This window comes from Colias philodice, chromosome 3, assembly GCF_061535455.1.
Source record: "Colias philodice isolate Cphi_HAF_F1 chromosome 3, ilColPhil1 Martin Lab GWU primary, whole genome shotgun sequence".
Taxonomy (NCBI): Eukaryota; Metazoa; Arthropoda; class Insecta; order Lepidoptera; family Pieridae; genus Colias; species Colias philodice.
In genome coordinates this window covers 5844357-5859167 of record NC_143088.1, presented here as the reverse complement: position 1 = coordinate 5859167, position 14811 = coordinate 5844357, and the positions used below count along the sequence as shown (strand labels likewise).

General features: G+C 32.4%; 1 protein-coding gene across 1 annotated transcript in view; it reads left to right on the top strand.

Annotated features, from left to right (window-relative positions):
* LOC149489649 (nose resistant to fluoxetine protein 6-like) overlaps positions 1–14811 on the top strand; it is a 42681-nt gene that overhangs the window by 844 nt on the left and 27026 nt on the right. The window contains exon 2 of the mRNA XM_089714338.1: positions 9868–10206. Within this exon, the coding sequence (XP_089570464.1) occupies positions 9960–10206 (247 nt within the window). The 5' untranslated portion in view covers positions 9868–9959. The remainder of the gene's footprint in view (positions 1–9867; positions 10207–14811) is intronic.

Below are 14811 nucleotides of genomic sequence, written 5' to 3'. Positions count from 1 at the left end.
GAAAACCTAAGTTTTCTAGAGCGGATATTTCAAAATTGTATAGATACTATATAGATTACGAGCACTTGATTAAACGTTGCATCAAACCGTCTGTATTTCATAGTATTGTGTGTCTGCAATGAAAAGTAATTCTATCATAACCGAATTAATCAGTACCACGGAACCGACGTAAAAACATTGCATCGAATGAGTTGCGTAAAGTAACACAAAAAGAACAGGTCCTACAGAGTTGCCGCTCCATTTCTGCCTATATGTTTATTTATATACTTAAGTATTCGTGGAAAGTGGAGAAATATCGAAAGGACCAGATGCAAAACGATATTTACCAATTATGAGGAAATATTTATGTGTGCCGCAGTGATGGCATATTTTTTATTGCTACGAAAGAGGAAACACCGGATGATGTAGACATATTTTATTAATCAGATCCATTAAAGGTAGAGTTAGAGTATCAAATTGAATATTATACTAGGTAAGATAGGATAACGAATGTCCTTAAAGTAAACAATAAAAAAACATCGGGAATTATCATCGTGAAATACACATCCACCAATTCCCAGTTAGCTTGATTAGTTGCATATTCTGCACGCGAGATATATCGAACGGTTTGTTCATTGACATTCAAACCCATAAAGCATTGGCAAACGAAGCTATCTCTTCACAGAGGTCACGTGTCACGACGCTTACAGAGATGAACTTTCACCGTTTGTTAGCTTTGCGCATCGGGTATGTCACGTTTTGTTACATCATACGCGCCATAAACCTGTTTTTAGGAATCGTGGAATTGTCGCACTAAACCTTTACTTTATAACAAGCATGTGCCCTATTCCATACAGCAATTATTCGGACAATACAAACAATGGGCTATAGAACACAATGAAGGATGACAGCCATTAGCCATTAAGGCGCGATCGCAGAGAGGTTCAATGAATCAGCCCATTATGCGACTGGTCGATGGATCGTAATTTTACACATTCGACACTCCGCGCCGGCGAGTCCTGTCCACGTGGCTTTCAGCTCACGCACAAGAACCCTCTTTATGATCTCGATTCATCGGTTTTGAGGAAAATAAATCGACACTAGAATACTTATGAGAAAGATAAAGATAAAATTTTCGACAAATAAACTTTTTCACTACATTTAGTTATACAGGTAAAGGCACAGTTTGTAATTATTAGATAATAAAGGTTTCTACATGTGCTTAAATAATTTGGGATCTCAGTAATGTAGGTATCAATCAAACCTATAATTTAAATTGTAGTTATAATATGAGTCTTTTGTCTTATATGTAAAGGCATTTAATTCCATTGTTATTAATATGGGATCATAAATCTTAAATAAGTTGAACATGGCAACCCTGTGTAATAAACAAAACTACTTTACAAAGGCAAAACAATCATAAATTTCCTATAAGGATCTTTTCCGTCCCCTTGTGCCAGTTCTACAATAACCCTCCACTGCTTTGGGACCGTCGCTTGCTTCATTGAACACATTTATTTATTTCCCAGCGGAAATATGAAAATGCTAGTGTTTTTTAGTTTTAATAATAGGGCTTTTAATATAATTCCCTATTGAACTGTTTATGATCGTAAAAAAGAAAAACTCTCGCAATTTATTCGGCACACATTAACGAAAATTTACTATATTTTTGTTTTATTTTTGCATTACATAATTTATGGCAGCATATTTACAAACAGATAGAACTTTAAGTTGAAGCAAAATTCTGCCTGTTTTTTGAAATGGGCTCCGAGGGAGTCTTTAAAAAGTTATAATAGAGTAAAACGAAAGGATTTCAAACACCCATTTACTGTATCCAGAGGATATATAAATGTTTTCACAGAAGCTAAAACCGTAAAGTATACAAAATTGTATCCTCGGGCAAATATTCTGCAGACCCTTAAAATTTTAGGCTATTCATAAACGATTCATGTTTATTACAAAAGATTTCATTTTATTCTAATACTGTTATGCATTTAAAGTACGTGTAAGTAAATTAAATTCTATTTTCAATGAAGCGTTGAACAAAGATGAGATAAAATAAATTGCAAATGCAATAATAGACTGGGGAAGAAGCCTTTGAAAATAATGAAAAGATAAAAAAAATCGCAGTCGGATGAAACCCATTAGTAAAGGAGGGGAATATGATAAAAATGTAAGGAAAAATAAATTACGGTCAATCCGAGTTCGGGAAGCTGGAGGGGGGAGCTTTTAAGAGAAAAAAATGGTTTCTCTCGATTTCCGACAAAACTACAAGTCCTATAGAAAAAAGTTCAATGGCAAAGTTGTAGGTAATTAAAAATTCTACAACTTTTGTATTCACAATTTTTTCACATAACCTAAAAATTTAGGTGAAAAATTCAAAAAACCAAGTTTTTGGTCTTTTATTTCTATCTACTTAAAACTTTTTTTTTTTTTCTACGAAATTTGGTGGAAACTTACTTTATTATGTCCCAAATACACTGTAATTTATTTGATTGAAAATATTTATTTTTTCGCCTTATTTTGAATTAATACCAAAAAAACAACCTAATTTTCAATCGAAAAGTCACCCGTCAAAATATCAGCTTTTTTCAAAAACTTGGGGTGCCTTTTATTCATTGAAATCTCTACTTTCATATGGTGTAAAAAAAATAAACACCACCATAGTAAATGTTCTCAGGAAATGCATACAAACAGTCTGAAAATTAGCTTTTACTAAATCAGGCACACTTCTTGAACTCTATATCTTCTCTTGTATCGGCTTTTCGGTAATATTTCAAAAGAATAATAATTATCTGTTCTAAGTTTAATATTTTACAGCATATTCAAAAGCAAAATGATGTCGATAAAAACATTTCAGGTAGTTCGATAAGTGTGCCTGATTTAGTAAAAGCTAATTTTCACACTGTTTGTATGCATTTCCTGAGAACATTTACTATGGTGGTGTTTATTTTTTTTACACCATATGAAAGTAGAGATTTCAATGAATAAAAGGCACCCCAAGTTTTTGAAAAAAGCTGATATTTTGACGGGTGACTTTTCGATTGAAAATTAGGTTGTTTTTTTGGTATTAATTCAAAATAAGGCGAAAAAATAAATATTTTCAATCAAATAAATTACAGTGTATTTGGGACATAATAAAGTAAGTTTCCACCAAATTTCGTAGAAAAAAAAAATAATTTTGAAGTAGATAGAAATAAAAGACCAAAAACTTGGTTTTTTGAATTTTTCACCTAAATTTTTAGGTTATGTGAAAAATTGTGAATACAAAAGTTGTAGAACTTTTAATTACCTACAACTTTGCCATTGAACTTTTTTCTATAGGACTTGTAGTTTTGTCGGAAATCGAGAGAAACCATTTTTTTCTCTTAAAAGCTCCCCCCTCTCGCTTCCCGAACTCGGATTGACCGTAATTTATTTTTCCTTACATTTTTATCATATTCCCCTCCTTTTCTAATGGGTTTCATCCGACTGCGATTTTTTTTTGTTTCAAAAAAAATTTCATCTCTCCCGTAACAGTTTTAAAAAAGCAGTAACAGACATCACCAATTCAATAATTTCTTAGTTTACCATACACAATCTCACCACACTACACCATTATACACTACACACACAGTACACACACTCACACATCCATGCCAAACATTCTATAATGGGTACGTTTTCCTCTTTTTTGAATACCATGTCCAAAAAAAAAAAAAAAAAATAATATATATATATTAATTTTTTCCACTTTGTCATTGTTATAATTAATGTTAAACTACTGTCACATTAATTGTCTTATTATTGGTATTCCTTTTTATTGGCGTATTGTTTTGTTAAAGTTAATTATAAAAATTGTAATACAAATAGCTGTAAGGAATCTATGTATGTAAAAAATAAATAAATAATAAATAAAAATTATCTACTCTAGTCTATAACAATTTAAAAGTATTTAGTCAAATTGACTTTTTTTCAGTCACGAATTTTAGAACCAATCTATCTATCATTGACTTGAAGCAAAAATCAATTATCATGTTATAGAATATAGAGGTTCGGAATTCAAAGTAGGAGACTGATTAACTTACGACCCCTTTCAATTTATTTTCATTATTAAAAATTGTGAATTTAGTCTAAGTGTTAAGCAGAAATTAAGAAAATAATTGTAGATATTGTAGTAAATTAAAAACGCTAGGAAAGGTACTTTCGGGCGGTGGTTCCCAGTAGAATTCTCAATCTCAAATTAGTAATTTTATAAACAAACACGAATGCTGTATGAAATATTTAGGTAACACATAATTCCATAGGAGATGTGGCGGACAAATGCAAAATACCACGTAATAACGACTAACCGCATAGTTGAATTAGCCGAGATATGATAGGCACGGCCAGGCAAGGCATGTTTAAATTATTATAGTAAAATGTTATGCTTGCTAATATGACTGTTCTGTTTGTAATGTAGAAGATTTGATAGCTAATAATATTTATTTTTATGTGATTTAATAAGTCAAATATGAAAAGCGTCAATATAACAATAAAGCGTATTGTTCATGAACAAATAAGGGACATTTACAGAGAATAAGAAAAATTGGCAAAAATAAACCGTTTGATCCCTCATCTTGTATTCGCGACACAAAACCACGTTCATCTAAAACTCGAAAGCCTTTCCCAATGGTTCCTAATTGGTGTTCGTTTGAAGTCTCTATTGTGATGCTAAACAACAGCAAGACAATGGGAGCTCATTTTAATCTTTTCGTTGGTATTACTACCAGCATCGCGGGGTTTGTTTTAATGCGTTGTGGAACCGTAAATTTAACTTCGATCGTATGTTATTATCAACGATAAATAAAGTAATGGCCAATTTAATAACTAATCTCATTAAATATCGATTTTAGGTGTCAGTTTATACATATATTCAAACAAGATCGCCTAAATTTCTCGCAATAAAAAATAATTTTCAGACCCTTTATTTAACCAGACAAAGAGTAGACGTGACTTCTCTATTGTCTCTGACCGGCCCTAATTTAAATAAATTATGAGTTAGGCAATTTGCTTTTGTTTTTGTTTTCATGAAAATGTATGTGAGCGTCGCCTAATTAGTGTAGGTATGGTCAATAGGTACAATCAAAAGATTTGACATCAATATAGGAATATTTGTAATATCTAGGTTTAATAGAATTTATCTCTAAAATAGCTTTTATCTTACTTCCCAAATAAAAGCCTGGAAGCTGTTATTTTCACTCAGACACGTATACCTATATGAGAAAAGCAATTTGTTCGCAAAACGAACAGTGATGATACGAATTGCTTTTATTGTTTTGATATCAAAGTCAGTTATAATTATTTTTCTTGTATTTTTAAATGAAATATATCAATGAATCTTTATACTAATGTCATAAACGTGAAATTGTATTGTTTGTTTGTTAGTCTTTCTTTCAGGTCCCAATTAAGCGATTTTATGTTATGATTTAATTTCAGAAGATATTTAGGAAACTAGAGAATGACGACACAGGCTACTTTCTACGTTGGTAAATTGTCTCGTTCCAATATTTCATTCCCATATTTTGTCTACGCGGGTGAAACCGCGGGCGGATGGCAAGTTATAATAAGTTTATACTAAATTTTAACGAAAATCCACGTTTTTTGGAATAGTATTCACGTTTATAAAGTTTTGAACTAAATTGCATCATTTTTTATACATACTCAATTTACTTTGCAATTGCAAATGAACCTAAAAGTCATAAATTAGAGAAAACCCTCTTAACGCCTCTTAAGCACAAACCAATAAAGGATACATTTCTATAAGAATTGCAATTTGCAAAATGGCAAAATCAATTAGATGAGAGTACCTACTTCTAATAAAAACCTAGTACTTAAATTGAGTGAATAGAAATTGCTTCAATCTTACTTTCCAAATATTGAATTTCTTTTATAGTAGGTCTGTAGGTACGGTTGAGAAAATATTTGTTTCAATTGAATTTATTTCTTTCCATTGAAGTTATAAATAGAGTTTTATTGACTCATTTACAAGGAATATTTAAATACGTTTTCGTTTTCTTACATTTGAATATTACGGTGAAATTATAATAAGTAGATACCTACCATATCCCGTACTTTACAATTAAATTCATAAAATTATATAAAATGTTTGAAACGCGCAAGTACATTATACATAATATTGTACCTAAGTGCATATCTTAATATATATAAATCTCGTGTCACAATGTTTGTCCTCAATGGACTCCTAAACCACTTAGCCGATTATAATAAAATTCGCAAAACATGTGCAGTTCGATCCAACTTGAGAGATAGGATAGTTTAAACATGTAGGTATCACGAGCGAAGCCGGGGCGTACCGCTAGTTGTAATATAGATAAGTTTTATTTGTATTGCACGCCTCATAAGCGAAGCGTTGAGGTGGGTACTACTGTCACTTCGCGCAAAACATCTGATTTTTCAAACTTAAAATGTCTTTATGTATCATACATTGCACTTGTAAGATAATACATACGCACACATATTAAGAAAAAACACTATTTTTAACGTTCATGATATTTTTGATGTCATTTTTGTTATTTAAACTAGTTAAAAAACAGTTTAAAAAAGTTCTGTCTTGGACGTCCGTGTGTCTGTATGTGCGGATCCTTTTTCTTGTTAACACGATAGCGACCGAAATACTTTACTAATCGAGTCTTTTTTTTTTCTCTTACGCTTGAGTATGCTCAGGAATAGAACCCTTTCATTTTTCAGGGTCTGATTCGATGTGGTTTAATTGTTATTAAATAAACAAAAATAATAATTAATAAATATTTATTAAAAAAAAATTATGAGGCGTGCACTTTTGGATTTTCCAAATTATTGAATTTATCTACAGATTGGTCTTCTGTTCTGTGGTTTTTTGATTTACGAAAGGTCAATAATTAGAAATTTTAAGATACCTAACTGAGCCAGCAGTTCGAATTGTTTTCGTAACTTTGTAAAGGCGAATGGTTTTTTTATTAATTTTAAATACATTTTGGATTCCAGTATCTTGTTACGAAGTTAGGAATGTAAAACAAAAAAAAGAAAATTAAGCAAACTATTTTACTTTGTAAACTTTATGGATTTAACAATTTCCTTCGAAACTTTTTATAATTTATATTAAAATATGCTGTATAACAAATAAATGAAATAGCAGACGATAAAATCAAGGTTGAGTTACACTAAAGCTAGAAATCTGAACATGCTCCATTAAATATTGCGTATAGGTATATGTGTGGTAAATAGGCGTTAGTAGTTGCGCAGATTAGGTTCTTTTAAGCTCGTGTACGGCCATTTGTTGCCAGCTTATTAGGTCAGAAACACATTGTTCTCCTGTCCAAGATATTGTACTAATAAGAACAAAGCCGCTCCAGGGTCGGAATTTACCGACTACGCTTTATCCCTTTCATATTTCTCAACACTAATTGGAAAGGATTTTATAGAATTAACGAAAAAACTCTGAATTATAATTTAGACATTTAAATACTTGGATTGGGAAAGGCGATAAAACCCTTTTAAAGAATTACAGGCCCATATCGCTTTTGAGCCACATCTACAAGTTGTTTTCCAGGGTTATTACAAATAGTCTTCAACGGAGACTCGATGAATTTCAACCCCCTGAACAGGCCGGGTTTCGCAGTGGATACAGTACCATAGACCACATCCACACAGTGCGGCAGATTGTACAGAAAACCCAAGAGTATAATCAGCCCCTGTGCATTGCTTTTGTGGACTATGAGAAAGCCTTCGACTGCATTGAAACCTGGTCTGTTCTGGAGTCTTTGCAGCGCTGCCAGGTTGACTGGCGATATATCGAAGTGCTGAGATCACTGTATGAGGCCGCAACCATGTCCGTCCAAATCCAGAACCAGCGTACATAAGTATCCATCTACAGCGAGGCGTGAGACAAGGTGACGTAATCTAGCCGAAATTGTTCACCAACGCGTTAGAGGATATGTTTCGGACGCTGGATTGGAAAGGACGAGGCATCAATATCAACGGTCAGTGCATCTCACACTTACGATTTGCCGATGACATTGTCATTATGGCTGAATCGCTGCAAGAGCTGAAGCAAATGTTGAACGACCTAGTTGAATCTTCCTCACGCATCGGACTCCGCATGAACGCAGAGAAAACAAGGTTATGATTAACGCTCATATCTTACCGGAGCCGATAAACATCCAAGGAGTCTCTCTCGAGATTGTTCAAGAGTATGTCTACCTAGGACAAACGCTCCAACTAGGTGGGAACAATTTCGAGAGAGAAATCAACAGGAGGATACAGCTGGGTTGGGCAGCTTTTGGTAAACTGCGTCGAGTCTTCTCGTCGTCACTACCACAATGCCTCAAGACAAAGGTATTCAATCAGTGCGTCCTACCAGTCATGACCTACGGAGCCGAGACGTGGACACTGACAGTGCGACTGGTCCACCAACTCAAAGTCGCTCAGCGAGCTATGGAGAGAGCTATGCTCGGTATTTCTCTGAGGGACCAAGTCCGAAACGAAGTAATTCGCCAGAGAACAAAAGTAACCGACATAGCTCAACGAATTAGCAAGCTGAAGTGGCAGTGGGCCGATCATATGTGCCGCAGAACGGACAACCGCTGGGGAACACATGTCTTAGAGTGGAGACCGCGACTCGGCAAACGTAGCGTAGGACGCCCTGCTACACGGTGCAGGTGGAGTGACGACGTCCGCAAGGTTGCTGGCCATAACCGGCGGCAAAGAGCCAACGACCGGGCTCAGTGGGATGCATTAGGAGAGGCCTACGTCCAGCAGTGGACATCGAAAGGCTGATGATGATGAAATACTTGGATATTTGCTGAGCTCATTATGTTCGAAAGCCGAAATAATATTCTATTATTCACGTAGTAACATGGACTGTGTATGTAGGTAAATATCATTAACCATACTTGATTTCTCTTTAAAATCAGGTCAATCACCTGTAGGTATTGGTGTTATGTCAGTATTATGTTAATAAGAAAATCAAGTATTACATAAATTCGCAACAACGAGAACACAAACCCATTTTTAACGCTATATACCATTTGAACTCTTACTTAAATGATTACGCATTTGTATGCCAGGCTCTTTCTTTAACAACAATATGCGTACAAAGTGCCTGTAATATGATTATTACATAAATACATACACTCACTAATAACTGATTGGTTTTAAATATCTTGGTTCTTTACTCTTTATATTGTTCTCCTTTTACTACAACAATATTCGTAATTATTTTCCAAAGAATATAATGTATTAATTGTAATACATAGGTATATTTAATGGCACGCTCACCTTGAAATAATTATAGATTGACCTAGTTAGATACCATGATTTATAATATTAAAAGCAAAACATCTTTTATGACACATTCAATTTATATTTCTACATTATTTTGCTAATTTACTGAATTTTCCAACAATTAAATCACGATTTCTTTGTCATTACTTAGAATACTTAGTTACATAGTCATTTTCGGTTCGAGTTAATAATGTTACTTGACGTTGACCCCTTAAGAGTAAATCTTATACACAGGTACGAAAAACTTTAATAAAAGGCTTTGAAAGCATAAAGCGAAAAATTCTGAATAGAAGCTCTATAAGTTATAATACATCATGCATTTTTACATGGAAAATTTCAGTTAAAAGCTTTGTGTTGCTCGCTTAAATGTCGTTCACTGTAAATAAAAAATTATAAACCTTCTCCGATATCGGCTACAAAAGACGTTAAATTTCCTTAGTCTATTTTCTTATGTTGTGATTTTCTTATTATATTATTTTCAAACAAGTATAGGCATAAGGCTCAACAAAAGATCCTCTTACAACAATAGATAAAAGATTGCATAAACGTACAATTTAATTTTACTAAACATATTTTTTGTTACAGAGGCCGGCAACATGCGTGAGAAGATTTAAAGGCCGTCGTCATAGCAATTAAACGGACAATTCGGATATGTTCAATTAGAAATCTGTGTCGATATGTACTACACAATGCAGACAATGATGCTAGTGACAGTCTTAGTGTTAGTGAGTGCTGTGGGTGCTACAGCGAACAATACCGCGGTATTGACTGCCTCGCGAATGGCCTGGATGAAAAACCTCTTTGATCATCATGACTGGCTCGAGTATATGCAAAGCGACAACAGCACTGTGTCCGCCGAGTGTGCTGCTGACATGAAGACGTATGTCGAGGCACTGAACGAAGGGCAACTCTGGGCCTCCAAGAGTAAGTTTCATATGTTATTGTTTTCGTAAATGTTTGTTTTATGTCTAACACTATAAACGGCTACAAAGAGCCACACGTATGATTGAAGTACGTACTATGCAATATTTAAGTCGATTGTGAAATATAAAAATAATGAGGCGTATAATTATTGTGACATCAATTTGTAGTAACGTTATTATATATCACAAAAAACTAACTTATCAAGAATTACGTATTGATTTAGTAATAACAACATCTATAAAACTTAGAGCAACTCCAGAAAAGCTGACCTATGCATTTCGTAATTAAACCACTATAATATTTCCCTGTTTATTTGACATTGACGTTCTTTCATAATATTGCTGCTAATTATGCAAAATAACTTCCATAAAAATATTACAATATCAATTTATGATAATTAAAAAATGAATGCTGATGCCAATTCTTCATTTGTTCCTTCGTTAATTGTATGTACAAACAAATTAACGAAGATTTATCAAACCATACATAACAAACAATCGAGAACGTCATTATATTAGGTATGTATTCTTTGCAAGTACTTATGCCGCATGGTACACTGCATTATGTTCCTTTTGTGTGTGTTCATATGCACAATAAATTCATTCGACCAAACTTCTTTTAGAATCGCTATAAATTCATACTTTCTTCTGTTTCTACAGACAAGAGCCACATTATACATATTTAAGAAGCTTATATCTAATACACTGGAGATTTCAGTACTTATGAAGTATCAACATAATGAAGTTCAGTTGAATTTTATACTGATTGCAATCGCAACCGCAAGGGAAAGAATAATGCCAAGGAAATATTTTCTTATGTTCTTAATAATTACAATATATAAGAATAATTACAATGTATAGAATTAATTGACTCTTGTTATACTAATTTTATTGGGACGTTTAATAAGAATTTGTAAAACCAATTTAAAAAGATTCATTAAAATTTAACTAGAGTTCTAATTACTTTCTGTCCGAAGTTAGCCTTTTAGAAATTTGAACTTAATTGTTTATTTAATTACCATGAAAAATACGATACATTTAAAGGTACCTAGAAAATATGACATTCAATAGTGACTATGATTCAAAAATGGATTATTTTGAAGAGACTTAAAAATAATATTAATTGAATAGTTTTGGAATTTGTAAGTAGGTAGTCGTGTTCAATAATAGATAATATATGACAACAAAATAATGCTACATCATACATGGTATCTTCTTAAAGTATCTAACGTATCTTCACTATTGTAATGTGTCACTGTCGAACCTAATAAAATTAAATAATTTGGAAAATCCAAAAGTGCACGCCTCATAATTTTTTTTAATAAATATTTATTAATTATTATTTTTGTTTATTTAATAACAATTAAACCACATCGAATCAGACCCTGAAAAATGAAAGGGTTCTATTTCTGAGCATACTCAAGCGTAAGAGAAAAATAAAGACTCGATTAGTAAAGTATTTCGGTCGCTATCGTGTTAACAAGAAAAAGGATCCGCACATACAGACACACGGACGTCCAAGACAGAACTTTTTTAAACTGTTTTTTAACTAGTTTAAGTAACAAAAATGACATCAAAAATATCATGAACGTTAAAAATAGTGTTTTTTCTTAATATGTGTGTGTATGTATTATCTTACAAGTGCAATGTATGATACATAAAGACATTTTAAGTTTGAAAAATCAGATGTTTTGCGCGAAGTGACAGTAGTACCCACCTCAACGCTTCGCTTATGAGGCGTGCAAAAATAATATAAGTTGATTAATGCAATATTTTATAAATGCATGATTTAAGCGCTATAAATAACGTAAAGAGACTGTTGACCCATTTAATATTATGAGCCGCACGCACGAAGCTTATTAAACCGGCATCCAACAGAGGGCAAATCACACAATATCAAAATAAACATTGTAGCAATCCTAACGCTTTCTGATATAGAGAAATCCTATTAGGTATATTTGTTGAGCCCATAATTCTTATCCAGCGCTTTCAACAAATGAGATATCGTTAATCATAATTAATGTTTGCGGCCGACAAACTAAAGACGTCTCCAAATTACTTTTAAATTACATTGCTTCACTTCCATTTTATCACGTTCTCATTCATTGCTCTGAGATCCCTCCCATAAATTATACCTATTTCATAGGACTGAATCTATGACATTAGTATTCACCACTTTCAAGCATTAATTGTGTGCTTTAGTTAGTTCAGACTTAAGAGCTAGGAAATAAATCTGAACTGTGTTTATAAAAAGCGTATTTTTCGGTATTTACTTAGTGGAAGAGGAACATAAACAGAAAGCCATAAAACAAACACATCCGACAGAACACATTCATCATTCTACAAAAAGCTTTTTGCAACCGTCTTTTATACGATATTATCTACATTACACTTAATTCGTTTGTCACAAAGAATCTTATAATAGAATGTGAGGTTTAATAAGGAAAGTCACATTCTCGTATGCTGAGGTATTTTTTTACGTCAGTAAATATACAATGTACCTTACTGTTTACTCTGTATACAAAATAAAATCCTGTAAAGTAAATAATAAAAATATATATATATAGGGAATATATTTTCATATTTCAATATTATAATATTTCGGATATGAAAATAAAATACAGGCCGTAGGGCGTTGATACATCGTTTTGTATGTCAAGAGCCTCTCTGAATTCTTTGTGAACAATGAGAGAATTAGACGCTTGAAGAAATTTCGACGAAATGTGAAACACGTTTACATCCTTACACTTTGAGTTAATAATTGTATTAAAAGTAACAAAATGAAAACAATATGAATATGTTACAATCTCTTTATATAGCTTTCTTGGAAAATTTACTTTTTGCTCAGTTACATATAGCAAAATTAAAGTAAAATTGATCAAGACAATTCTTTTTTTCAATATTTATTAAATATTTTGTTTAAAATCATGCAGCAAAGAAGTTAACTCAGATAAAGAATATTTATACAAGCGAAAGGTATTGGTAAGCAATTTGTGCTGTTGCATTCGGATGAAAAGGCAAATTGAAGTACTTTACGGAAAACGCCAGCAAAAAGCATTAGATTAGCGCCTGCAAAATCACTATCATTCTGCTTGTTCGAGCAATGTTAACCTAGCCGAGGAAATAAACACGCTTCGCATAGGATACATCCGATAAATTATCCGTTTAAGCCTTATCAGGTCGTTTTGTTTCTTAGCCTGCGCGTTATTACTGGCCGAGATAAGATTTCCCTTTGCTCGATGGGTAGCTGCCTGCTGTGAAAACAATCAATAAGTCTGACTGTTAATAATGGGTGCCCTCGTCTAAATTTTTATATAAGTTTCATTAATGTTAATAATGAACTTGACACATTTCAACTAATACTTAAAATATAGACGTAATAATAGATATACAAAATATGTACATATACATAACTCAAGAAAATAGATTACTAACCTATTTTATGTAGCTGGCACAAAGATAATATTTTCTTATTACAAAGCCAAAGTTGAATACAATCCATTCGTGTTTAATGCTCTATGAAAAATGGTATGGTTGTTTAATATTTGATTAAAATATTACGATCGCGGAACATCTTTGAAAGAATGTTACACAAACATAAAACTTATGGATTTTGTATACTTATTAGCTAACGTAATAAAACTTTCATACTTTCCCTGGGTAAGTAGTGTATGGCTTATACTTTGTTCCTAGTTGGTAATTATTTTTAATAACTAGGTATATAAATTGTACACATAAACATAATTTTCTAATGCTATGATTACATCGCTGCCGTTTTCTGATATAAGTGCATATACACCTTATACATAAAACTCGAGTCTATAATAGTTTTACCATAATATCTAAGTGCCGCATTTATAGTCATAGTAATATAAATTATTTTTATTCTAATGATCGCGATAACCTTTCTTATATTTTATTACTTACTTGAACTTTAATAAAATACTTATACCAGAATTCGAATAGATCTAATTCTAAACAATATTATATACTCAAGAATGTTGTCAATTACCTTTTGACCGGAATATCAAAGATATCATTGTGACCCGCGGCCCGCCTATAGCCATAGCGATACGCTTCTGATGAAATATTACAGAAATAATTGGTCAGAATAATATCTAGTATTTAAATAAATATAAACAAAAGGTTACATAAAAATATTACATACAACTAATTTTGAATTTCAGCTTAAACCTGTGACAAAAGCGAAGGACCTAGATCTTGAAGTCGATATAAATTCAGCATTTATATATTATGTAAAAAACCTTTTATATCATCAACGTCAGGAGCAGGGCTTATCCTATTATTCGATACGATCTGATCCGTTTAAACTCTTTTTTTATATATTTTTAATTATCTACGATTACGTTGTAAGTTGTAACGTTTTGTGAACTTTTAAATTAAGTTTTGTTTTCTTTATCAATATTCTCTATTCAGAATCTACTCAATTTCCGAACTATTTAGTAATCGATTCAACGGATTTGATGTAATCTTAATAGACACACAGATTGACAGCCAAGATCATTCGTAGGTAGGTATTATTATAGAAATTCATGTAGAGTACTAAAGCTAAATTGTATATATCTATCTATATCTTCTTCTTCTT